The sequence below is a fragment of the Oncorhynchus masou genome, chromosome 12 (assembly GCF_036934945.1).
Source record: "Oncorhynchus masou masou isolate Uvic2021 chromosome 12, UVic_Omas_1.1, whole genome shotgun sequence".
In the NCBI taxonomy this organism is placed as follows: domain Eukaryota; kingdom Metazoa; phylum Chordata; class Actinopteri; order Salmoniformes; family Salmonidae; genus Oncorhynchus; species Oncorhynchus masou.
In genome coordinates this window covers 53,325,064-53,350,548 of record NC_088223.1, presented here as the reverse complement: position 1 = coordinate 53,350,548, position 25,485 = coordinate 53,325,064, and the positions used below count along the sequence as shown (strand labels likewise).

At 44.4% G+C, this 25,485-nt stretch overlaps 1 protein-coding gene across 2 annotated transcripts; it reads left to right on the top strand.

Moving 5' to 3' along the window:
* Positions 1 to 480: 480 nt before the first annotated feature.
* LOC135550393 (sodium/potassium/calcium exchanger 3-like) lies at positions 481 to 24,645 on the top strand. Of its 2 annotated transcripts, none has more exons than XM_064981157.1 (17): positions 481 to 861; positions 7,257 to 7,373; positions 18,691 to 18,767; positions 19,044 to 19,118; positions 19,318 to 19,402; positions 19,720 to 19,823; positions 20,019 to 20,093; positions 20,244 to 20,269; positions 20,425 to 20,478; positions 20,590 to 20,732; positions 20,923 to 21,089; positions 21,164 to 21,395; positions 21,572 to 21,738; positions 22,754 to 22,868; positions 22,979 to 23,091; positions 23,441 to 23,506; positions 24,000 to 24,645. In XM_064981157.1, exons 2-17 carry the CDS (start codon positions 7,322 to 7,324, stop codon positions 24,108 to 24,110), a joined length of 1,662 nt encoding a protein of 553 aa, XP_064837229.1. In that variant the 5' UTR covers positions 481 to 861; positions 7,257 to 7,321; the 3' UTR covers positions 24,111 to 24,645. The 2 variants fall into 2 exon arrangements, with proteins under 2 accessions (XP_064837229.1, XP_064837228.1); XM_064981156.1 differs by having other exon boundaries at positions 481 to 1,249.
* Positions 24,646 to 25,485: the final 840 nt, after the last annotated feature.

Genomic DNA, 25,485 nt, shown 5'->3' with positions numbered 1-25,485 from the left:
GAACACCGAGCCCTGTGTGGGACTGTGCTAAATGTCTTCCTGAGTGCATAGAGTATACAGAATGGCAAACACATGTTTCCAGTCTCGATCCACACAAGCGTGGTCCATAACAAGTCGAGACAACATAACACAAACACTTCCCTGAACTGTGTCCCCTGGAAAGCTTTCCTAAACACCAGCCGCGGTGAGGCTCTTTATCTTCCCTGGCCTGACACCTGGAGAAGGGCTGAGGACAACAATACCGTGGCTTTATGTCTTTATTTGGGGTTGGAGCAGCGGGCAGAATCTTCACTAGGGGCCAGAGGAAAACGTGTGCCAGACATACCGTAGCTCAAGGACTTAATGCAGGTTGTACTCGTCGATGTTCTGTAAACATAGACAGCATGCACTGGTGTCTGTCTCTGGATGAGCGTGTGTGTGTGGAGAGGGGGAAGAAACAGTCTCTCTCCTGTTCAGATATAATGTCTGTGAAATTTTTTAACCCGGGCCAATTTTACACTTCGCCAACCACATCACTTGTGTTGTTTGACTACAGTAGTACATTAGTAAGTCCACTAGTGTCTATTATACATCCAGAGCTGATGAAGAATTCCTTCCACTATGTTCAGGTGTCAAATTGTCACACTGGTTGCTTGAGGACATCGACTTGTCTTTGAAAATCGTCCTGAGCACTGTTTTCTATGTTGTTTTGTTGCTCTATGTATTGCATGTCGCCGCCTAGTGGTTCCCACTTTTAACGGAGCGCACAACACGACGACGGACACGACTTCAGAGCCAGTCGTTTGCCACCGCCTCAACTCTTTGGTTTAAACCTGCTTCTGCTGTCACCGACCTTTCAATCTATCTACCGATCTGAATGCTGTAAGTGCTGTCGTTACTTATACACCCACCCACTCCCCATTTGTAATCTTGTGTGATCTCAAGGCATGGATGTCACGGTGCGCCTTGGCATAATACAATATTGTAATCCGAATTGAGCACAGTCTGCGAGGGTTTAGCCCTGGTTTACACAATCCGCTAATTTGACATTCAAGTTGTTGTAGGGGAAAGTGTAGCCTAGTGCAAACTGCTTGTCGCGAAAGTGGAAACCGAGCTGATCGCAAACAGATATGTTTTGACCGGTGAGGGACCGACTCCAGAATGAAGACGGCAGTACAGACTGGGAGACCGCGGCCGTTCCAGCGGTTCTGCTGCTGTGGAGTTGGGCTTCTCGCGGTCATTTGGCTCTCACAGTTCGCGCACGTGATAGGTGAGTTGTTCACAAGGATTAATGATGAGGGCAATTTTGCAGAATGTCAATGTGTTAATATTCCTTGTGTGTTTTGGGGGTGTTTTTAGTACCACACATTTTAAACTCATGTTTAGAATTTTAGCACATTTTCATGTCATAGATTTAATTATAGTAGGCTACCTAAGGGGGGAAAGGCATCTGTCAGTCAACTCATTCTGTGTCACATTCTTCATTCATTAAATACTCAATTAAATACTGCCCTCACTAAATATGTCTGATTACCTCATTTCTTGGAGGAGATCATTATGTAACCATATTGATTAAAGGCTGTATGGGATGAAAGAGAGAGATTTGTAACCAACAGATTGGAGGATCCCCTCCCCTGTCCCCTCCCCCAATATTGGCACCTTGAGTGTGACACCTGCTTCACATTGGGAGCATACTTTCAGCATCATCTCTTTGATTCAGAGGGGTTGGGTTAATTGCGGAAGACACATTTCAGTTGAATGCATTCAGTTGTACAACTGACTAGGCATTCCCCTTTCCCTGCTCCAACCTGGCATAACTCTCGGCCAATAACCTGCACAGAACCCCAGGGAATCACCCGAGGGACCTCAGAGAATACGTCTCCATCAAGCACTGCATTAAGTAACACTGAAGACAGATGGTGGAAATTGCACTGAAGTCAGAAAAGGGATATGCATGTCAACTGTGCTAAAGGATGCGTGTATGAACAGAAGAGGACAATTGGGATGCAATTATTCATATCCTTTGTATGAACATCATATGGTCAACATTCACCCTATAGGGGCCTTATTCTTTACAGAGCTGGGTCTACGGTTTCCTCTTGGAGGATGGGATTCACATATTCAGCTAGGAAGCAACCGAGGATCAGGCTAAAAGCATTCAATCATGAGGTGTGCGTGTGTACGTGTGTGAGATTGTGTGGGCCAGTCCCGTGATTTGGAGGTCGAGAGAGTACGAGTTAAAGTAATGATTTTCATAGCTATGTCCCACGCTCCACGCTCTTCTCAATTTACATCGACAACATAGCTCAGGCAGTACGAAGCTCTCTCATCCAGTTATATGAAGATGATGCAGTCTTATACTCAGCTGGTCCCTTCCTGGATGTTGTGTTAAATGCTCTACAACAAAGCTTTCTTAATGTCCAATAAGCTTTCTCTACCCTTAACCTTGTTCTGAACACCTCCAAAACAAAGGTCATGTGGTTTGGTGAGAAGAATGCCCCTCTCCCCACAGGTGTGATTACTACCTCTGAGGGTTTAGAGCTTGAGGTAGTCACCTCATACAAGTACTTGGGAGTATGGCTAGATGGTACACTGTCCTTCTCTCAGCACATATCAAAGTTGCAGGCTAAGGTTAAATCTAGACTTGGCTTCCTCTATCGTAATCGCTCCTCTTTCAACCCAGCTGCCAAACTAACACTGATTCAGATGACCATCCTACCCATGCTAGACTACGGAGACATAATTTATAGATCGGCAGGTAAGGGTGCTCTCGAGCGGCTAGATGTTCCTTACCATTCGGCCATCAGATTTGCCACCAACGCTCGTTATAGGACACATCACTGCACTCTATTCTCTTCTGTAAACTGGTCATCTCTGTATACCCATCACAAGACCCACTGGTTGATGCTTATTTATAAAACCCTCTTAGGTCTCACTCCCCCCTATCTGAGATATCTACTGCAGCCCTCATCCTCCACATACAACACCCGTTCTGCCAGTCACATTCTGTTAAGGTCCCCAAAGCACACACATCCCTGGGTCGCTCCTCTTTTCAGATCGCTGCAGCAAGCGACTGGAACGAGTTGCAACAAACACTCAAACTGGACCATTTTATCTCAGTCTCTTCATTCAAGACTCAATCATGGACACTCTTACTGACAGTTGTGGCTGCTTTGTGTGATGTATTGTTCTCTACCTTATTGCCCTTTGTGCTGTTCTCTGTGTCCAATAATGTTTGTGCCATGTTTTGTGCTGCTACCAAGTTGTTGCCGTGTTGTGTTGCTACCATGTTGTTGCCGTGTTGTGTTGCTACCATGTTGTTGCCATGTCGTGTTACCATGCTGTGTTGTCATGTGTTGCTGCCATGCTATGTTGTTGTCTTAGGTCTCTCTTTATGTAGTGTTGTGGTGTCTCTCTTGTGGTGATGTGTGTTTTGTCCTATATTTTTTATTTTTACTCCCAGCCCCCGTCCCCGTAGGAGGCCTTTTGCCTTTTGTTAGGCCGTCATTGTAAATAAGAATTTGTTCTTAACTGACTTGTCTAGTTAAATAAAAAATGACACCAACGTTCTGACAACCAGTGTTCTGATACTGTTAATATTCTGCTTTAATAGCTGTCATATCTGTTGAAGTATTCTTCAGTTTTCCCCACTATTTATACCTTCACTATCTTATAACGGCCTTCATGTTATTTACCCGATAGCTTCGTTAATAAGTCTAATCTTGGGAAATACAATGAGTAATTACTTAATGTATCTTTCTAATGGCAACATATTTGTATTACTCTATAAATGCATTCAGATATCTGGCGGCAGGGTAGCCTAGTGGTTAGAGCGTTGGACTAGTGACTGGAAGGTTGCAAGTTCAAACCCCTGAGCTGACAAGGTACAAATCTGTTGTTCTGCCCCTGAACCCACTGTTTGTTCTTAACTGACTTGCCTGGTTAAATAAAGGTAAAATAAAATACAAAATTTGGCATATTCATCACACAGTGGTAGGGCTTTGGAAAAGATTCAAATTCCCCAGGGCAGTGATTGGAGATATTGCCAATCTGGCCCTTATACCACCATGGCCCTCATACCACCTTGGCCACATAATCATCCCAAGCTTCCAATTGGCTCATTCATTCTCCCTCCTCTCCCCTGTAACTATTCCCCAGGTCGTTGCTGTAAATAACAATGTGTTTTCAGTCAACCTACCTGGTAAAATAAGGGTAAAATAAAAAATCCTAGTCACTATAGGGTGGCAGGTAGCCTAGCAATTAAGAGCTTTGGGCCAGTAACCGAAAGGTTGCTGGTTCAAATCCCTGAGACGGCAAGGTGGAAAAATCTGCCCCATCAACAACTGGGTGCTGTGATGTTCATTAAGGCAGCCCCCTGCACCCCTCTGAATTAGAGGGGTTGGGTTAAATGCAGAAGACACATTTTGGTTGAATGCGTTCAGTTGTGGAACTGACTAGGTATTCCCTTCCCAGTTGTTTTTGTAGGCTGTTTAATTTATTGCTGATTCCAGTCTAGTACGAGATGGACCATAGCACCAATGCCTACAATGCTGCAGACAGCTCATCCCAAGGAGTGAGGAAAGGATGTACCCATATCTGAACCCCACATCTTTGAATCTTCCCTCCTCAAAAGGACATGACCTGATGTGACAAAGTGTCTCAAAGAGACTCGACTTATTTCAGAGTGTGGTCTCAGTCTGGGTTAAAGCCCTGTGTTCTGTGGTCTCAGTCTGGGTTAAAACCCTGTGTTCTGTGGTCTCAGTCTGGGTTAAAGCCCTGTGTTCTGTGGTCTCAGTCTGGGTTAAAGCCCTGTGTTCTGTGGTCTCAGTCTGGGTTAAAGCCCTGTGTTCTGTGGTCTCAGTCTGGGTTAAAGCCCTGTGTTCTGTGGTCTCAGTCTGGATTAAAGCCCTGTGTTCTGTGGTCTCAGTCTGGGTTAAAGCCCTGTGTTCTGTGGTCTCAGTCTGGGTCTGGGTTAAAGCCCTGTGTTCTGTGATGTGTAGTCTCAGTCTGGGTCTGGGTTAAAGCCCAGTATTCTGTGGTCTCAGTCTGTGTTAAATCCCTGTATTCTGTGATGTGTGGTCTCAGTCTGGGTTAAAGTGCTGGGTTATGTGATGTGTGTTCTGTGAGGGTTAAAACCATGTGATGTGTAGTCTCAGTCAGGTTAAAGCCCCGTGTTTTGTGATGTGTGGTCTCAGTCTGTGTTAAATCCCTGTATTCTGTTGTCTCAGGCTGGGTCTGGGTTAAAGCCCTGTGTTCTGTGATGTGTAGTCTCAGTCTGGGTATGGGTTAAAGCCCTGTGTTCTGTGATGTGCAATCTCAGTCTGGGTTAAAGCCCTGTGTTCTGTGATGTGTGATCTCAGTCTGGGTTAAAACCCTGTGTTTTGTGGTCTCAGTCTAGGTCTGGGTTAAAACCCTGTGTTTTGTGGTCTCAGTCTGGGTTTGGGTTAAAGCCCCGTGTTCTGTGATGTGCGGTCGTGCTGTGAGAGTGTAATAATGATGGCGGCAGCGGCGCCATCTGTGACGGGCCCATTTTAGAATTTCACATTACCCAGGCTCCTCTTGACGCCTCCACATGAAAGCTGCCACACCCCCATGCTCAGGCCTAGAGCAAAGAGCTTGTGAAACACATTGATTGGACTGTAGTGTAAGACAAAGCGGACAGTGATCATGAAACAGACTGGACACAGAGAGAGAACAAGCAGTCTCATAACAACCGAGGGTAATGGCCCCCATTGGCTGGCTCTGCTAGGCTCTGGACAGTATGTGTACCTCTTTTTTTGAACTATGTGGATACCCCTTCAAATGAGTGGATTCGGCTATTTCAGCCATAGCCATTGCTGACAGGTGTATAACATCTAGCACACAGTTCCATAGACAAACATTGGCAGTAGAATGACCTGTTCCTGTTTAGGATGCCACCTTTCCAACAATTCAGTTTGTCAAATTTCTGCCCTGCTAGAGCTTCCCCAGTCAACTGTAAGTGCAGTTATTGTGAAGTGGAAACCTCTAGGAGCAACAGCAGGTCAGCCGCAAAGTGGTAGGTAACACCAGCTCACAGAACGGGACCGCCGAATGCTGAAGCGCATAGTGCGCAACAGTCACTACTCTGTTCCAAACTGCCTCTGGAAGCAACGTCGGCGCAAGAACTGTTTGTTGGGAGCTTCATGACATGGGTTTCCATGGCCGAGCAGCCGCACCCAAGCCTAAGATCACCATGCACAATGCCAAGCGTCGGCTGGAGTGGTGTAAAGCTCTCTGCCATTGGACCCTGGAGCAGTGAAAACTCGTTCTCTGGAGTGATGAATCACACTTAGCCATCTGGCAGTCCGACAGACGAGTCTGGGTTCGGCGGATGCCAGGAAAACGCTACCTGCCCGAATGAACAGTGCCAACGGTAAAGGTTGGTGGAGGAGGGGTAATGGTCTGGGGCTGATTTTCATGGTTTTGGCTAGGCCCCTTAGTTCCAGTGAAGATAAATCTTAAGGCTACAGCATACAATGACATTCTAGATGATTCCAATTTTGTAGCAAAATGTTAGGGAAGGCCCTTCCTTGTTTCAGCATGGCAATGCCCCCGTGCACAAAGAGAGGTCCATACAGAAATTGTTTGTCGAGATCGGTGTGGAAGAAATTGACTGGCCTGCACAGAGCCCTGACCTCAACCCCATCGAACACATTTTGGATGAATTGGAATACTAACTGCGAACCAGGCCTAATCGCCCAACATCAGTGCCCAACCTCTCTAGCTCTTGTGACTGAATGGAAGCAAGTCCCCGCAGCAATGTTCCAACATCTAGTGGAAAGCAGCAAAGGGGGGACCAACTCCATTTTAATGCCCATGATTTTGGAATGAGATGTTTGAGGAGCAGGTGTCCACATAAAGTTAAATAAAGGTCCAATCAAATAGATCATGTAGTGTAGCAGTGGAGATCCTCACTGTGGATGCTGCCCGTCCTTATATAGTGGTGCAAAGCTGAAGCCCAAATACAGAGATTGGCTATCAGCAGAGGGATATAGAACAGGGATTTACACCGAGATGAATGGTTTATGAGCGTTCACTCATAAAAGATTACATGATCTCCTCTGCTGACCCGCTCCGGTTTCTTTCTCCAGCCTCCATAATAAGGTGTCCAAATTTCTCTTCATCTTCTGTCGGATCTGCGTTCGAACACAAGCCTTGGAATGTTGTGTTCAACAGTGTCTTTTGATCAGTCTTTTGAGGAGCCTCAGTGCAGCACAATACTCAAATTACAAGCCAAATGTCTTCTATTTCAACAGAGCCGGAGTCATCCGGGTCTCATTCTGGAGAGGATGGCGTTCCAGTCCGTTCCAGACGCAGGCTGATGCAGGAAGAGTGGACAGAAGACAACCAGACCCTGGACCTTTCTAGACCAGGTGAGTCAGCCTCTCATTTCCAAATCTTTCTCACTTCCACCTTGCCGCTGATGCTAACTGACCTCCCTGCTAGCCAAAAGTTTATGTTCCCAGCCATGTCCTCTGGCACACAGATTTAGATTTCCTCAGAGAATTACAGCTGATGCAGACCACCTTCAAACTCAATAGTCTCTTTGTACTCATTTTACATGACATGTTTAGTCATTTAGCAGATGCTCTTATACAGAGCAACTTAATAGTGCTCCACTATGCATTCAATTATTAATGAGATTCCATAGGAGCCCTACAAGTCCTGAAGACACACGTGATGCACAAACTGTCTCTCGACTAAAGATTTATTTTCCAAACTTTGTGGGACACTTGAGGGGGCTCCAAGTGTGTCTTAGCTGTGTAGATGTGACTGAGTGGGTGTTTATGTTTATGTGTGTTTGGGGTAGGCAGTGGAGTCTGTGTGTGTGCTGGTGAACCCTGGCTCTCCCTCTCCTCTGTGGGTTAACTGAAAAGGTCATGTGGGCCGAGGCTGCAGTGCAGTGGTTGTCAGGAATCTCTGCTCTGTAAACTGTGTCTCAAACTTGGCTGCCGGGCCAGAGGAAAGGTTCTGTCTGGAGGGGTTAGAGCACCATGCCAGACTTGTGCAATGGAAGAATCAAGGCAATAGATAAACCGTTAGTAAACACAGTGGAGGACATGGGGGGGGGCAGCCTGGGAGGAGAGCTCTGCAGCAGGACAACAGGACTGAGCAACACACAGTGCTTTGACTTCAATCTGCAGTATGAAAAATAATGAACTGCATTGGATACTACTATGTCCCTGAGGACACCTGCCAGGCTGCCACAATCATTATATTTTTACGCTTGGCAAAGGGGAGGCATTAATGCAAGATGTGTACCTACTACACTAGTATATCAAGCACCAGATGTGTTGTCTTTCTGTTACAAACAGACCTCGGTATCTTTGACAACGACACATCTCCCATATAGATGGGGTGATAAAGTCAGGGACGCAGCTTTGGTTTTAGAAGTGGGCGGGACATAATTATTATTATTATACTTTTTTTGGTCAGATAAACACTCCGAACAACCTACCCGACCGCTAGGAGTCTTCTGCATGGTCCTAAAGCACACCATTGTCTTGTTTGTATCACATTCCAATGATAAAACTGGGGGGGGGGGGGGCAACAAAAATGCAATTTCAGAATGTGTGTGTGTAATGTGTGTGTGTGGGGGGGGACATGAAAGTTGCACCCCTGTATAAAGTAAATACAGGTTGTAAAACAAGAGGCTGATGGATCTGCCCTTAAGAAAAAAGATTGCAGTCAGAGTGCAGTATAACTGCAGTACACTGCAGTATAACTGCATTATGCTGCTAATACTGTGTCCAAAAGAACAGTTTTTTTCACTACAGTAAGTTCAGTGTAATTGCAGTTACTGTGCAGTAGACCACAGTCGACTGCAGTTACTGCACTTTTACTACAGTTTCAAAACTACATTTATTTTTGTAAGGGTATGGGCAAGTATGAGAAACTGATCAGGTGGGCTGTACTAGGCTACTCCTTTATAATACAGGCTCAGGGCAGGCTACTCCTCTATAATACAGGCACAGGGCATGCTACTCCACTTTATCTGCATGTCAACCTCTGCTTACTGTTACTGGTAATAATTACATAATCCATAGTGGGATCAAACGGCCAGCTCGGAACTCAAGGAATATTATCTTTGGGATAGCGTAAAGGAGGTCTCGCTCTCTATCCCCCCTGCTTAACTAGACGGAGACGGCAACGTCTGCCTTCCGTCGTCAACCCTTTGAGGCCAGCGTTGCTAAGCAACTGAATGCTAAATGTTGAAACCCAGAAAATTCTGTCTTTCAAGCATTCAAAGTGCCGAGACAGAATTAACAACCACAACGAGCTAAAAATAAACCAGCAGGAGAAGATAAGCTCGTGGATTTTTATAAGTGTCGATAACGATCGCTCATGTTTTTTTTTATGCATACGTTTGTTGGTTTTGGCAAACAACAGAGCCAGACGTTTGAGGATGATTTTTCCACAGATATATTTTAGTGGTTGACTGAAAAAGAGAATCTGGCAGAAAGAGAATCTGAGTTTTGTCAGGGGAGTAATTTATTATGGCTGTCAAATAAAGCAAATGGCTATTAATGCAACCATTAAACATGGGAGTAGTTTTCTTTTTGTCTGAAGTCTTTGGGAATTGGGGGAAATATTCTTAGCTTACCATCACTCCCTCCCGTCTCTCTAGAACCCTTGTCCTCTCTGCGTTCACATTGGTTTCTGATGGTAATTTAAAGATCAGAGGTTAAGGATGGAGGTCAGACTCACACTCACAGACAGATCTTTGTGTGTTTGAACATAAAAACAAGTTTTCAGTATATGGCTCACGTATACCGTCTAAACATGTAGAATGACGCTGCAATGGATATCTGCTGTTTTATGGGTTCCTGACCAATTCTGCTATTTTGATAGTTTTTTTGAGCTGATCATAATTTGTTTTGTACATAAGGTTTCAGCCATCTCTTCCTTTGACCAAAAAAAGCTTCTGTACATTAGAACAGCGGTCACTAACCTCCATTTAGATGAGGATTTCTACTTCAGCGAGTTGGCGGCGCGGGACATACTGCTCACCCCGGGCCAGGCCCTGATCCCCGAGCCACGGAAAAGGAAAAGACGCCGACGGCGAGCACCCTGACAAAACTATGTTTGCAAATAAATAATCCACCTCTGCCCTCCGTTCTGTTGGTTCGAACGTAAAAATCACCGTAGAACAAACTGGACGAGCTCCGTTCGAGACTATCCTATCAACGGAACCTGAAGAACTGTAATATCCTATGTCATGGCTGAGCACGGACATGGATAATATCGGCAGCATCAGACAACTCAAGGAGGGAGGTGTGTGTCTCTTTGTTAAGAAAAGCTGGTGAGCGATCTCTAATATTGTAACGGTTTTCTTCTTCCTCTGACGAGGAGTATGAAAGATCAGACCAATGCGCAGCGTGGTAAGTGTCCATATTTTAATGAAATATAACTGAACACTGAAATACAAAAGAACAAGAGAAATAAATGAAAACCGAAACGGTTCTGTATGGAAAGACACAGACACAGAAAACAACTACCCACAACCCATAGTGGGAAAACAGGCTGCCTAAGTATGGTTCTCAATCAGAGACAACGATTGACAGCTGCCTCTGATTGGGAACCATACCAGGCCAAACACCTAGACATATAACACACAGAACAAAACATAGAATGCCCACCCGAACTCACGCCCTGACCAAACTAAAAGAGACATAAAAAAGGAATTAAGGTCATGACGTGACAAATATAAAGGAAGTCTCGAGGTTCTGCTCGCCTGAGTTAAATTATCTCATGACTATTGTTGACTATACTATTTACCAAGAGAATTGTCATCTATTTTTTTTGTGGCTGGCTATTTACCACCACAAACCAATGTTGGCACTAAGACCATACAAAATGACCTGTATAGGGCCATAAGCAAATAGGAAATGCTGATCCAGAGGCGGCGCTCCTAGTGGCCTGTGATTTAAATGCAGGGAAACTGAAATACGTCTTACCTACTTTCTACCAGCATGTCACATGTGCAGCTAGAGGAGCCAAAACTCTAGATCACCTTTACACACAGAAATGCATAGAAAGCTCTCCCTCACCCTCCATTTGGCAAATCTGACCAAAACTACCCTCCTGATTCCTGCTTACAAGCAAAAACTCAAACAGGAAGTACCAGTGACGCGCTTAATATGGAAGTGGTCCGATATAGCGGATGCTAAGCGACTGGACTGTTTCGCTAGCACAGACTGGAATATGTTCCAGGATTTATCTGATGACGTTGATGAGTTTACCACATTAGTCACCAGCTTCATTAACAATGATGTCTCCACAGTGACCATACGTACATATCCCAACCAGAAGCCATGGTCATGGCACACATCAACACCATCATCCTAGACACCCTGGACCCACTCAGATTTGCATAATGCCCTAACAGATGATGCAATCCACAGATAAAGCAATCTCTATTGCACTCCACACTGCCCTCTCCCACCTGGGCAAGAGGAGCACCTATGTGAGAATGCTGTTCATTGACTACAGCTCTGTGTTCAACACCATAGTGCCCTCAAAGCTCATCCTGGATCCTGGACTTCCTGATGGGCCACCCCCTGGTGGTGAGGATAGGCAACAACACATCTGTAACGCTGACCCTCAACACGGGGCACCCTCAGGGGTGCGTGCTTTGTCCCCTCCTATATTCCCTGTTCACCCATAACTGCATGGCCGTGCACAATTTCAACACCATCATTAAGTTTGCTGACGACACTGCGGTGCTAGGCCTGATCACCGATGACGATGACACAGCCTATAGGGAGGAGGTCAGAGAACTGGCAGTGTGGTGCCAGGACAACAACCTCTCCCTTAACGTCAGCAAGATAATGGAGCTAATCGAGATCTGCAGGAAACGGAGGGCCGAGCATGCCCCCATTCACATCGACGGGGCTTTAGTGGAGCGGGTCGAGAGATTGAAGTTCCTCGGTGTCCACATCACTAAGGATCTATCATGGTCCACACACACCAACACGTGAAGAGGGCACGGCAATGCCTCTTCCCCCTCAGGAGGCTGAAAAGATATGGCCACGGTAGAATGCATTTTCAGAAACACCCATTGTGTATTTATTATTACTTTTATTATAATATGTTATTACTTTTCAATTATTTCTCTATTTTCTTTCTGCATTTTTGGGAAAGCCCCATAAGTAAGCATTTCAATGTTATTTTACACATGTTGTTTACAAAGCATGTGACGAATAACATTATATTCGATTGGATTTCAGATAGGATATTAGTGGTGGCTAATTGTTTTACTTCAGTAGCGTCCTGTGTTTCCCAGCCCACCAACATGACATTGAGTCTGACTCTTTGAGATGATGGTACCATGTTACGTGTCTGAAGAGGTGGAGTAATCTCCCGTGAGGGAGTGAAGTTTATCGATTTCACTCTCACTGTAGGTCTTTGAGGATTTCTCAAATGATTACAGCCACTGTTTTGTTGGATGAATGATGGTTATTGAGTGTTGGTGGGATTTGTATGGCTGGATTGGCTTTGTTCAGAACCGGGTCAGTGACTTGTCAGCGCATTTTTGCGTTCCAGTTAAACATTTATCTGCTGTGTTGTAGTCTTACCATTGAAAACCATTGAAGACGAGACGACGCAGAAAAGGTGTGCTGTTTGAATTTGAGCAATATGATTGGCCGTTTATTCAAGCACCACTACGCATTCCCGAGTCAAAACTTCTCGAGCACTCGAGCAGTACAGACGTTGATAGCTACGTTCACACAGCACACGCAAGCTGTCCTGAGCAAAAAGAAGCGCAGAGCTTATTTATTTTAGGGATAGTAATTAACAAAAGTAAACGTTCAATAGTGAATATACTAGCAATATGCTGGCTAATGTTAATAGTCTGGAAAAAGAAAGCTACAAAAATACACTTTACAGGGCTTGACATTCACTTTTATTTCTACTTGTCGCCCACAAAAGAATGGTCTGTAACAATTTTTACATCATTGTAAGGAACCACTTACAATATATATTATTATCTCTTGTTATCTCTTTTTACCATAGAGAATTGGTAGTGGAAGCCTATAAAATATTACAACATTACAATAAATGACAACAAACTACTTTGTATATCTTTATCAAATAATTCCCCCCAGGGCTCGAAATGAAGGATGTCCCATTCCCTCAACATTTATATGGTCATATTTTGGCTAGGCTACTTTGAAACAAGGCAAGTTAAACCACTGTTCCCCGAGCGCCGAAGGCTACTTTGAAACAAGGCAAGTTAAACCACTGTTCCCCGAGCGCCGATGGCTACTTTGAAACAAGGCAAGTTAAACCACTGTTCCCCGAGCGCCGAAGACGTGGATGTCGGTTATCCAATGGTACAAGAAGTCTGTAACTGAAACACATCATGTTTAAAAGGGGTTAGAATTCCAAAACACGCCGGCGATACGGTGGGACTCATTGGGTTAAACAATTCGTTTCAAAATGCGTTGCGCAACAGACATTGTCCTTTACTCTCGGGACTTGTGGCCATTTGTGCTTTGAGTATGTCGACAGAATCAAGCCTTTAGAGGTTAATGTTGATTATCCTACATTATAGGTGACTTGCATACTGGCTACAGCCTCATGTCCAGACCGATGCTGACACAAGGGACGCAACATAAAATGTAGCCAAACTTTAATGAGACTTTTAATTTCATGATTATGGGCTCAACGCCAGTCATGTTTGACAAATATAATGTCGGATAATCAACATTAGCCTCTAAAGGCTTGATTATTTGTCCTGTAGGCTTTGTATGTACATGAAAATAGATTGGAATATTATTCCAATGTTGGCCTCTCTGATTCAATTCTGATCAGAGTAATTGTGATTTTTGTGTGATTTTCTGATTTCTGTTTTTTTTTTACTTGTCCGGGACAAGAGGACACGCATTAATGTCAAGCCCTGCTTTAGCATTCCTTGGCTAGCCTACAGTAGCCAGGTTGATATCTCGTTTGAAGCCATTATGTAGCCATTACGGGCAGCGTCCTATTTAGAAACAAAAATTAAAGCTATTAATACAATGCAATTCTAAAGAATAGAGTAATGACTTACTGTGCTAATTTATATTAAAACGCTTTGTAATAAATATCATAATAACCAAATATAACTTATTAATAGCTGCATATTGAGAGAAAGCATGCCAACCTATAGTCACTGCATAACCCCAATGCATTTAAAAACTACACCATGTCCGGACCAGTAGAAGTTTTCGTTCAGTCGATTTTTGGCCAACTGAGTCCTGTCAGGCAAGTGAGAAAAAATGTTAATGTTGGACTCAGAGTTTTACCTGACCAGGTAATGAGGTAAAACTACAGGCCCCAGAAAAGGCACTTACAAATTTTGACACACCAGTTTCGAACCTGTCTTGCCACCTTTGGGTTTTTCTCTTATCTGCCTTTCTAAGAGATGACTGACTATGTCATAAAATCAAAGAATGAAAAATATTTCCATATTGAATTTTCATTACATGGATGAAAGCAAATGTTTGGATTCTTTATTAAAAAATGCAAAAGGTTGTTGCAGTGGTTTATTCTATGTAGTGGTGCTGTTTCTGTTGGTGTGTGAGACTGCTTTCGTTTTCTGTGTTTCACTCAATACCTTAGCTTGACTCCAAGATACCCTGCAGAATCAATAACATATCTTTCTCTCCTTCCCTCTGCCTGCCATTTGGTCACAATTGTAGTCCATTTGAGTCCCCTGCAGCAGAGTGACTCAAATGGATATCTCAACTGTTCACTGCTGTAGTGGTTTCATTTAGTAGGGGTTTCACTTTTAATCAGGACTGATATGGCATTAAACACACTCAAGCATGCTCATTGGTGTACACACACACACACACACACACACACACACACACACACACACACACACACACACACACACACACACACACACACACACACACACACACACACACACACACACACAGGATGATTACATCACATGTCTATTTTGACCCCTTCTCCAGATTCTTGATGGGATCAGTGGTGAAATGAAATTAGATCAAGCCTCAGACAGTGTGAATATAAAAGGAGATCTACTGTATCTATAGGAGACCAGGCGATAGATGTAATTAGAGCAGGGAGATGTGCCTGGCTGGCTGGGGCAGCCTGTGATGCCAGAGGAGCAACATGTGAATGCCAAGGCTAGAGTGGATGGAGTCACTCAGTCCCCAGACAGGCTGAGGCTGACGTGAGCACTCACTGTCACTGCTAAGGGCACACACTGAATCTGTGATCAGAATGCTGTCAACTTCATGAGAGCTGATTATGTCCCATGTCCTGTCCAGAATTGAAAGCCAAATCAGCTTACAGCTGGTCTAGTCAATAAGCAAAACCATTCTGCATGCAGTGACAAAAGCCTGGTATATGGGAATAGAGGAAGGGCATCCTCACAAAGAAAATTCCCGGCCAACACCCTCTTGTATGCTCTCTCTCGGGCTTTCTCTCAAAGAACCTCTCCTGAGCTTTGGCAAGGAAAGATAAATATTTTTAGAAATTTCGCTCCAGAGCTGCTTGTCAAATCTCTTTTTTCATATTCCATAAGCCAAGACCATGGGAAACACACATTCCCCTCCCTCTTTCTCACCATTCACGCAGCCGTCATTGGCTTCCCACTGCCGCCTGTCAACTAACTGCTGCCCCCAGGGAGAGGGTTTCCGTGGCAACTGCTTTCACCGAAGCAACTTGTCAATACGTTCATCTGAGCCATGTGTTTCAGGACTGCATTTACAGTGCCTTCAGAAAGTATTCATACCCCTTGAATTATTCCACATTTGGTTGTATTATGGCCTGATTTCAACATGGATTAAGTATATATTTTTTCTCACACACCTACACCTACACTCAATACCCCATAATGACAAAGTGAAAACATGTTTTTAGAAATATTTGCAAATTTATTGATAATGAAATACAAAAATATCTCTTTTCAAAGTATTCACACCCCTGAGTCGATATGTTACAGTCACCTATGGTAGTGGTTACAACTGCTAGTCTTTCTGGGTAAGTCTCTAAGAGCGTTGCACACCTGGATTGTAGAATATTTGCACATTATTCTTTTTTAAATTCTTCAAACTCAAGTTTTTTTGCCGAGGGTTTTAGGTCTCCCATTGTCTGGTGGAAAGCAGACCTGAACCAGGTTTTTGCCTGTGCTTCTCTAAAAAAGACAATAAATCTCCATAGTCCTTGCCGATGACAAGCATACCAGTAACATGATGCAGCCACAACCATGCTTGAAAATATGAAGAGTGTTACTTAGTGATGTGTTTTGTTGGATTTGTCCCAAACAACACTTTGTATTAAGGACATAAATGTAATTTCTTTGCCACATTTTTTTGCAGTTTTACTTTAGTGCCTTGTTGCAAACAGGATGCATGTTTTGGAAAAACGACAATGTTGTTCTCCTATCACAGCCATTAAACTCTGTAACTGTTTTAAAGTCACCATTGGCCTCATGGGGAAATCCCTGGGTGTTTTCCTTTCTCTCCGGCAGCTGAGTTAGGAAGGACGCCTGTATCTTTGTAGTGACTAAGTGTATTGATACACCATCCAAAGTGTAATTAATGACTTCACCATGCTCAAAGAGATATTCAAAATCTACCAATAGGTGCCCTTCTTTGCGAGGCATTGGAAAACCTCCCTGGTCTTTGTGGTTGAATCTGTGCTTGAATGTCACTGCTCGACTGCGGGACCTTACAATTATTTCTGTATGTGTGTGGTACAGAGATGAGGTAGTCATTCAAAAATCATGTTTAACACTATTATTGCACACAGAGTGAGTCCATGCAACTTATTATGTGACTTGTTAAGCACATTTTTACTCCTGAACGTATTTAGGCTTGCCATAACAACGGGGTTGAATAGTTATTGACTCAAGACATTTCAGATTTTCATTTTTCTATTAATTTATAAACATTTCTAAAAACATAATTCCACTTTGACATGATTGGGTATTGTGTGTAGGCCAGTGACACAAAATCTAAATTTAATCCATTTGAAATTCATGTGGAAAAGTCAAGGGATGTGAATGCTTTCTAAAGGCACTGTACATAGAAACTGGGGCATTTTGTATTGGGGCTAAATGTCTTGGGGACCTGGGGCAGATTCCGGATCTGGCCTGCTTTCCAGATCCCAGCTATAGGATAACGAAAACAGGAAATAATAGAACTACCTGATCTAGAGCTCAGGTGTCCTGACCCTGATAGGATGCAGATGTCTACCCACCTTCTTTAGTGAGATTCTGCCTCACTCTTTCTTATGATAATCTGACAGAAAGTTGACATGCTACACTGAGATGGTTTCGTGAACAGGTCCTGCAACAGCTGTCCAGAAAAGAAATAATCTCCTTTCTCCGGAGGCGGGAATATTAAACAACCAGAGACAGAGACCCTCACCCTTTAAGTCTCAGATTCAGGATGTTGATTACACAGTATAGAAGGGCATGGCCAAGCATACTGTCAACTTCCAGCCATCTAGAGTAGACCCTATGGCCCTGTCCTCTCCGGTTCACACTACAGATTCAAGGGTCAAAATCGAATATCCTTGATCACATGGGAGGCGTGCTCTCTTAATCCACAGGGAGACGGTTCAGAATGCTGCCGTAGGTTTACAGCGCAGGACATGGCATGCAGTGTGCGTACTGTGTTGTGTAGAAAGTGTCATGAAGCCTGTGTTTGGTAGCGTGTATCGTCCACCACGTGATGTGTAACATGTGCATTATAGAAAGCGCGTGTGGTGTGGAATAAGTCGTGCAGCATGTGTAGTGCGGCGTCAGACAGTCTGCATTGTGCGACTGACTGTGTAGGCTTCCCAGCGCTGCCTCAGAGCAACAGCGCTATTAATAGGGTTGAGCTCCCCAGTTGTTAAAGTTCATTTTCCCCTGCGTCTGAGTACTGATTTAGCAGCGCTGCATTGTGCTCTCCAGGCTGCAGCCTCCTCTCCTCTTCTCATCGCGCCGGGGGGAAACGAGGGGAAGCTGGGCTCTCATTAACACGCTCATTCACACCTGAGGACCAGAGGAGCAGGAAGCAGCTGTTTCACACACCTCCTCCTCAGTGCTCTGCTCTTCTCTCTCTACCCGGCCCAGGGGTCTAGAATCTGCTAGCCTGTGCAGGTGTGTGGCTGCTTGGAGGAAGCAGTTCAATAGGAGATCATAGTTATTAAGCTGTGGTGTGTCAGTCGGAGCAGTGAGATTTATGGGAGTCAAATCCTTCAGTTGTATGTAATATATATATATATATATATATTTCTTTCTTTCAGAAGGACTACTATGCCAATTCTGTGTTTTGCACCTGTCCTTTAATATACGGAGGATGATGAGATGGAGACAGGAAAGGAATGTTATTCCTACCAGTGTGAGGAATATAGCGTCTGTTTGTTTGCCCTGTGATTGACTGCTTGTGTCCAAACCATTGTGGCAGTTTGATGTTTGTGCTCTACTCTTCTAGTTCTGATCGTTGGGCAGCAGTAGTGCAAGACTGATTTTCTTCCCTCTCTGCTGTTGTTGAATATCCTTTTCCACCTCCATCTCTCCCTCTCTCTCTCCATCTCTCTCTCTCTCTCTCTCCATCTCTCTCTCTCTCTCTCTCTCCATCTCTCTCTCTCTCTCTCTCTCTCTCTCTCTCTCTGTAGACAGAGGTAAGACCTGTGTCTAACTGTGATGTTTTACTGTTTCTCTCTCTCCCTCAGCCATCCATGAGTTTCCAGAAGATATATTTACCAAGGAGGAGCTGAAAAGAGGAGCAGTGCTGTTACATGTGCTGTGTGTGAGTGTCCTGTAACGCGCCCAGCAGAAAACGTTCCTGTTTAACACACCTCACAAAAACATCCGCGATACCCTGATTCCGCAGTTTTGCAGCCACATTCTTCGTGCAATGCCGCCTGTTCAGATGCGACGGGACTTCATAATAGAATTGATCCACCGACCACACTCTCGTATTAATGTCCGTCCGGCCCGAATGACCTCTGAATTACTTAAACACTCCCTTATCAAATCCTTTACGGACCGTTTCTCTGTTCTCGTCTCTCACTGTACCTCTTAGGCTATCTACATGTTCTACGCTCTTGCTATTGTCTGTGATGACTACTTTGTTCCTTCCCTGGAGAAGATCTCAGAGGTGAGAGAACCAACAGCACCAATTTCACTTTGAATACAGGAAGACGGTGGCACCATATGCTGCTTTTTAACCCTCTATTAGTTGAGTCGTTCATAATATAAACTGTTCCTGTATCACGTACTTCTACAAAGACGTAGTGCTTCTTGATCATGTATTATGATTGTGTGAGAAGGTTCCCACTTTGCTCTGGCCCTCTCAGAACCTGCAGCTCAGTGAGGATGTGGCAGGGGCAACCTTCATGGCTGCAGGAAGCTCAGCCCCGGAGCTCTTCACCTCTCTCATTGGTCAGTTCTTAATCCCTCTGTATTTCCCTTCTCTTGAACAGTAGTGTCAGCAGTGGCCAATAAATTGGGTCGGTGAACGCTATACATATGCCCAACACTGACTGATACATATGACGCACGTCTTTCACCATCTTGCTATGGATCTTGCAGTCCATCCCCATGCGTATCATGTAATGCCACAAATATCCATCAGATGTCAGCAGAGTCAATATGAATAGTCTTTAAGTCTACATCAAAGGTATAGGAAGGCAATTGACATAGCCATTGGTTTCATCCTCTAAAATGGAATTGTCACTACAACTCTCTATCTCGTGCAGGTGTGTTTATCACTAAAGGAGACGTGGGGGTCGGCACCATCGTGGGCTCAGCGGTCTTCAACATCCTGGTCATCATTGGTGTGTGTGGCATCTTTGCGGGCCAGGTATAGACCTCTGGCACTACACACCTTTATGGCCTTAACAGTGTGGCTATGGCTGAAGACCTCATGAATACATGGAAACATGTTTCCCTATACACGCACTGGCTGAGTGAACACGAGGAGGCAGCTATGTGTTGCTTGTCTATTAGTAGTGTCTCTCTGTTACTCTCTCTCTCTCTCTGTGTCTCCCCTCTGCAGACGGTGGTTCTAACGTGGTGGTCTCTGTTCAGGGACTCCACCTACTACATCTTCTCTGTGCTGGCTCTCATCCTGGTGAGGCAGACAAAGGAGAGAGGAGGGGAAATGAAGACCATACAATCACATGCTTTTAAATACAGTCACTTACTTGTGCTCTACGATTACAGTGCTGAATAAACTGCAAGCCGCAGTGACTAGTTTAACGCGTTAGCTTTCTCTTTGTAGGTTATCTTTGATGCAAAAGTTGTCTGGTGAGTTTTATCCCAATTATTTGAATGAACCTACACATCGTTGACTTTTGTGACAACAATCTCAATGTTACTTATGTCAGAATTGTAAAAGTACAGTAAAATAGCAGTTTAGTGGTTTTCGGTGGTAGTTGACCGGTGTATTTCTCTGATTGTAGGTGGGAGGCCGTGCTTCTGATGACTATGTATGGAGTTTACATTGTTATCATGAAGTGAGTATTCTGCTTAGCCCCATCTCACAAGAGTCCTCAATCCACAGAGCATGTACAGCAGTGTCTGATTGTGTTTGTGTTCCTCATGTGAAAGCTGTTTTGTGGTTTCAGGTTCAACTCCCAGCTCTTGGGGTGTGTGACTCGTTGTTTTGGTGGTCCGGGTCAGTGTTGCCTGGGTAGTGAGGGACACCGAGATGAGGAGATGGCAGAGGACGGACCCACCGGCAACACCAACATGGTGCTGCTCAGGAAAGGTCTGTCTGGAGCTCATTACAGGCCTGCCTGCCTGCCATATATATATATATATATATATATATATATATATATATATATATATATATATAGCTCATCAAAAGTCTCACAGTTAATTAGAACCGCATTATACCTGCCTGCCGGCTTTAGGTAAAGTGTTACCCCTATTTCTATCACTCTCTCATCCTGCAGGCCAACTCCAGGGTCAGGAGTTTCCTCCGGTGATGATGGTGGACGAACTCCTCATCCTCAACCCCCACCAGTTGTCCTTTTCCGAGGCTGGCCTGCGCATCATGATTACCCCCCACTTCTCCCCTCGCACCAGGCTCAGAATGGCGGGCCGGATGCTCATCAGTGAGGTAGTTGACTCAGGTTGGAGGAACATCAGCAACGTTAGCCACTATGAGACACTCATTTCTTTTCTCCCACACAGAGACAGAGGTTGATCAGGAGTCCCAACAGCCAGCTGGATGGAGAGACCAGCGCAGGGGCAGGGGGCACCCCTCTGAAGGGTTCTGGAGGTCTGGAGAATGGGGGCAGTATGGAGAGACAGACCCCCGAGGGGGCAGGGCTAGGGGACGCAGGGGAGAAGCCAGGGGCGGAGGGTTGTCAGGCTGAGGAAGAGGAGGATGATGATGGGCCGTTCAGGCCTCTGCACTGGCCAGGTGAGGATGTTTTTTTTTCTTGCTATGTGCCTGACTGAGGTCGGGATTTAAAAAAACACACTGTACAAACATCGCACTGCACTTGACCTTTTTAAAGGCAATTTTCGCTGAAATTGCATTTGAGGGAAACACTGCATGTCAACTCTGGTATATGCTTGTTATTGTGTGTGTGGCAGATGGTTGCTGTGCGCGGGTCAAGTGGCTGATCTCGTGGCCCCTGGGCCTGCTGCTGTACTGCACTGTGCCTAACTGTGTGTTCCCCCGCTGGCACCGCTGGTTCATGGTCACCTTCTTGGCCTCCACCCTGTGGATAGCCATCTTCTCCTACCTCATGGTGTGGATGGTAAGGACTAACAGCAGAGCCGTAAGGCCATATCGGAACTGCAAAGCCAGGCTTTCTACAACGTTGTAATGTCTGTTGCCTTCCAGAAGTGATAGGATTGCATTTAAAGATGCACTATGCAGAAATCGCTCCTCCTTTTCCTGGTTGCTAAAATTCTAATATTTAGCCCAATTTCCATTTGTGACAAAATAAGCAAGTATAATGTAGAGAATCATTGTAAATCAAATCAAATTTATTTATATAGCCCTTCGTACATCAGCTGATATCTCAAAGTACAGAAACCCAGCCTAAAACCCCAAACAGCAAGCAATGTAGGTGTAGAAGCACAGTGGCTAGGAAAAACTCCCTGGAAAGGCCAAAACCTAGGAAGAAACCTAGAGAGGAACCAGGCTTTGAGGGGTGGCCAGTCCTCTTCTGGCTGTGCCGGGTGGAGATTATAACAGAACATGGCCAAGATGTTCAAATGTTCATAAATGACCAGCATGGTCAAATAATGATAATCACAGTAGTTGTCGAGGGTGCATCAAGTCAGCACCTCAAGAGTAAATGTCAGTTGGCTTTTCATAGCCGATCATTAAGAGTATCTCTACCACTCCTGCTGTGTCTAGAGAGTTGAAAACAGCAGGACTGGGACAGGTAGCACGTCCGGTGAACAGGTCAGGATTCCATAGCCGCAGGCAGAACAGTTGTACCATCTAAACCGCTGTGAAATGTATTTTCCATTACCAAAAATATTGAATTTTCAGCTGTTTGAAGCTGGTGTACAAAACCGAAAGTAAAAGACGCAAAAACAAATCTTAAGAACGGGAAGCATAAAAATAGCGCACATAGAACAGATCTACCGCTTCTTAGACTTGCGTTCAGTGTGACTGGCAGATCTATAACCCACATTTCTATGTGCATTTGGTCGGGGTCGCCCCAAAAAAGTGACATGTTGCAGCTTTAAGAAGGTGAGTGTGTGTGTGTGTGTGTGTGTGTGTGTGGTGTCTCTGAACTAGCTGTGTGTCCCCACCAGGTCACCATCGTCAGCTACACACTAGACATCCCAGACTACATCATGGGTATCACCTTCCTGGCAGCGGGCACCAGCGTGCCAGACTGCATGGCCAGCCTCATTGTAGCTCGGCAAGGTACCCGTCACCCTCTCTCCTCAGACTCCTGACTCCTGACCAGCCTTTCAACGTCCTGGTGGTGTAGCGTAGACTGTTTCAGTTTGACTTTACTCTCCCTCTCTCCTCAGGTATGGGGGACATGGCTGTGTCTAACTCCATTGGCAGTAATATCTTTGACATCCTGTTGGGGCTGGGTTTCCCCTGGGCTCTGCGCACTCTGGTGGTGGACAACGGATCGTCGGTGGGCACTTATTTATCACAACTATCCCTATGGACATTTAACAACCATCAGCATATTATTAAGGCGACAGGTAGCCTAGCAGGTTAGAGCGTTGGGCGAGTAACTGAAAATCTGTCCATTTGTCCTTGAGCAAGGCACTTAACCCTAAATTGCTCTCAGGGTTGCCGTTGATAATGGCAGACCCTGGCCGTGACCCCACTCTCTCACGAGGGTGTCTCAAGGAGAGTTGGGATATGCAACAAACAAACAAAACAAAATCCAATTCACACATGCCTGTTAATACATAATAGCCATGTGAGATAAAATATAAGCCCAACATCTGACCCCCTCACCCTCTTCTTCCTCACAGGTCTACATTAACAACAAGGGCCTGGTGTATTCTGTTGTCCTGCTGCTGGCCTCTGTCTTCCTCACAGTAAGTGTGTGTGTGCGTGCCTGCATGCATGTATCGTGCCACAATGGAGTTCACCATGAGTGACTGTTGTGCTACACATCTGGTTCCGAGCGTCATTCAAACACGTAACAGGCCTTGCTGTATACATATTACAATTTTATTGCCGTTTCACTTTTTACAAGTCTTTTGTTATGGACCACAAACACACAGGACGATTATAGTTTTATTGGTATTGCACTTTTTACAATACATTTGTTATGGACCATAAGCAGGGTGGCGGAAGGCAGGGCTAGTATAGTACAGTCTTTCTGGAGAAGGGTTTTGGTCCATCTACTGTTTCGGTTCGAGACACGTTTAATTGTGCGGTTCCACCAACCCATCCAGTCATAGCAAAGCTATTCCTTTTTACCTCTTGCAACCCCCGTTCCCTTTCCACTGAACCCCTCTCCATCGGGCCATCCCGTTCTTTCTCTCCACCTCCCTTTCTGCCCCTTCTCACCTCCTCTCCCTCCAGGTGATGAGTGTTCATCTGAACCACTGGAAGCTGGACCGCCGGCTGGGCCTGGGGCTGATATTCCTCTATGCCATCTTCCTGCTCTGTTCCATCTTCTTTGGGCAGATGTGAGGCTGACACTGGGGGTCAAAGGTCAACCCTGATTCACTTTCCTGTAAGCTGCCACGTCCAGGAGTCCTCTGTCTCCCAGAGGTCCTCGCCCCTAAAACTAAACAACAGTCTCGGCTACATTGTGCTAAAAGTTAACGTGATGTAGCACAGACAGAATATGCTCGGATGACGTTGCACGCACACACACACACACATAATACCCAAACACTCACTGTAGTGCAGTGTTTTAATACACAGCAACACATAATGTTCAGCTGTCACCATGGAGAAATAATACAATAGACTAGTACTCTTGTTTCTTTAACCTTAAGTTTGGAACAGCCGTGTTTGTTTTGAATGTACGCCCTAGCTGATGTTACCTTGTTGTGTGGGGATTCAGTATGTACATTTGTGCTAATGTGTAGCAGTGCTGGGGTACAGTGGCACATAGAACTGTCAGGAACTAGGGACATAGCAATAGGACAAATGGGCAGCATAGATTTATGATGGAGATTATGTTAATAAGAGATGCAGATTATTGTGACTATAACTGACCGAGTTCCTCCAAAAAGAGGATTTATGAATGATTTTTTTGTTTGTTGCCTCACTGCTTTTAAACAAGTATTGTTACAAACTAAGTAAATAATAGGCTACCGTGAAATCTATGATTTGTAGCGTTTTTAGAAGTGTTATTTCTATTGGCGACATGTTTCTATGAGTGTCATAACCTGATTAAATGCGTACGGGTCTGTTGTAATAGTTCACTATGCTAAAGTATGATCAATGTTTGTAAAAAAAAAAATCTTTCTGTACATTTTTGTTTTTCAGTATTACTGTCTAACAATTATTAAGTCAACAAGACCATACTTTTTACTGTTTCTAAATGTTTACTAAATATTTTACATAGTTTTTCAAAAAATGAATGTCAGACAGAGAGTAGATTTGTGATGTTTTTGATATTTGTAAGAACTAGATCATATTCTTCCTATGATTATTTGTGAGAATACCATATGTTGGAACCGAAAGACAACGTATATTTTTTGTCACTTGGTAAAGTGATGGTAAAGAAGATCAGCACACTCCACCTAGATCTAATGAAAGGAGAATAGGGTTATATTGAATGTCCCGTTCTATTCCACTATTAGGTTATTTAACCCAGATTAGATCCTTTTTCAGCACCTGACCCCCTTGATTTAGTATCGTTATTTATTATATCCGAGATTTTGCATATTTCGTTTATCAAGTGCTTGTGATTACAATAAGCATTGGTTTTGCTCCTCAAAATAGTATATTCTCAAAAGGTGTTATTTATTTTGAAAATGGTTTCTTTCATTACCACAATGGTAACTTCAATTAAATATAATTTAGATTTCAGATCAGATCAAATGACTCAAAC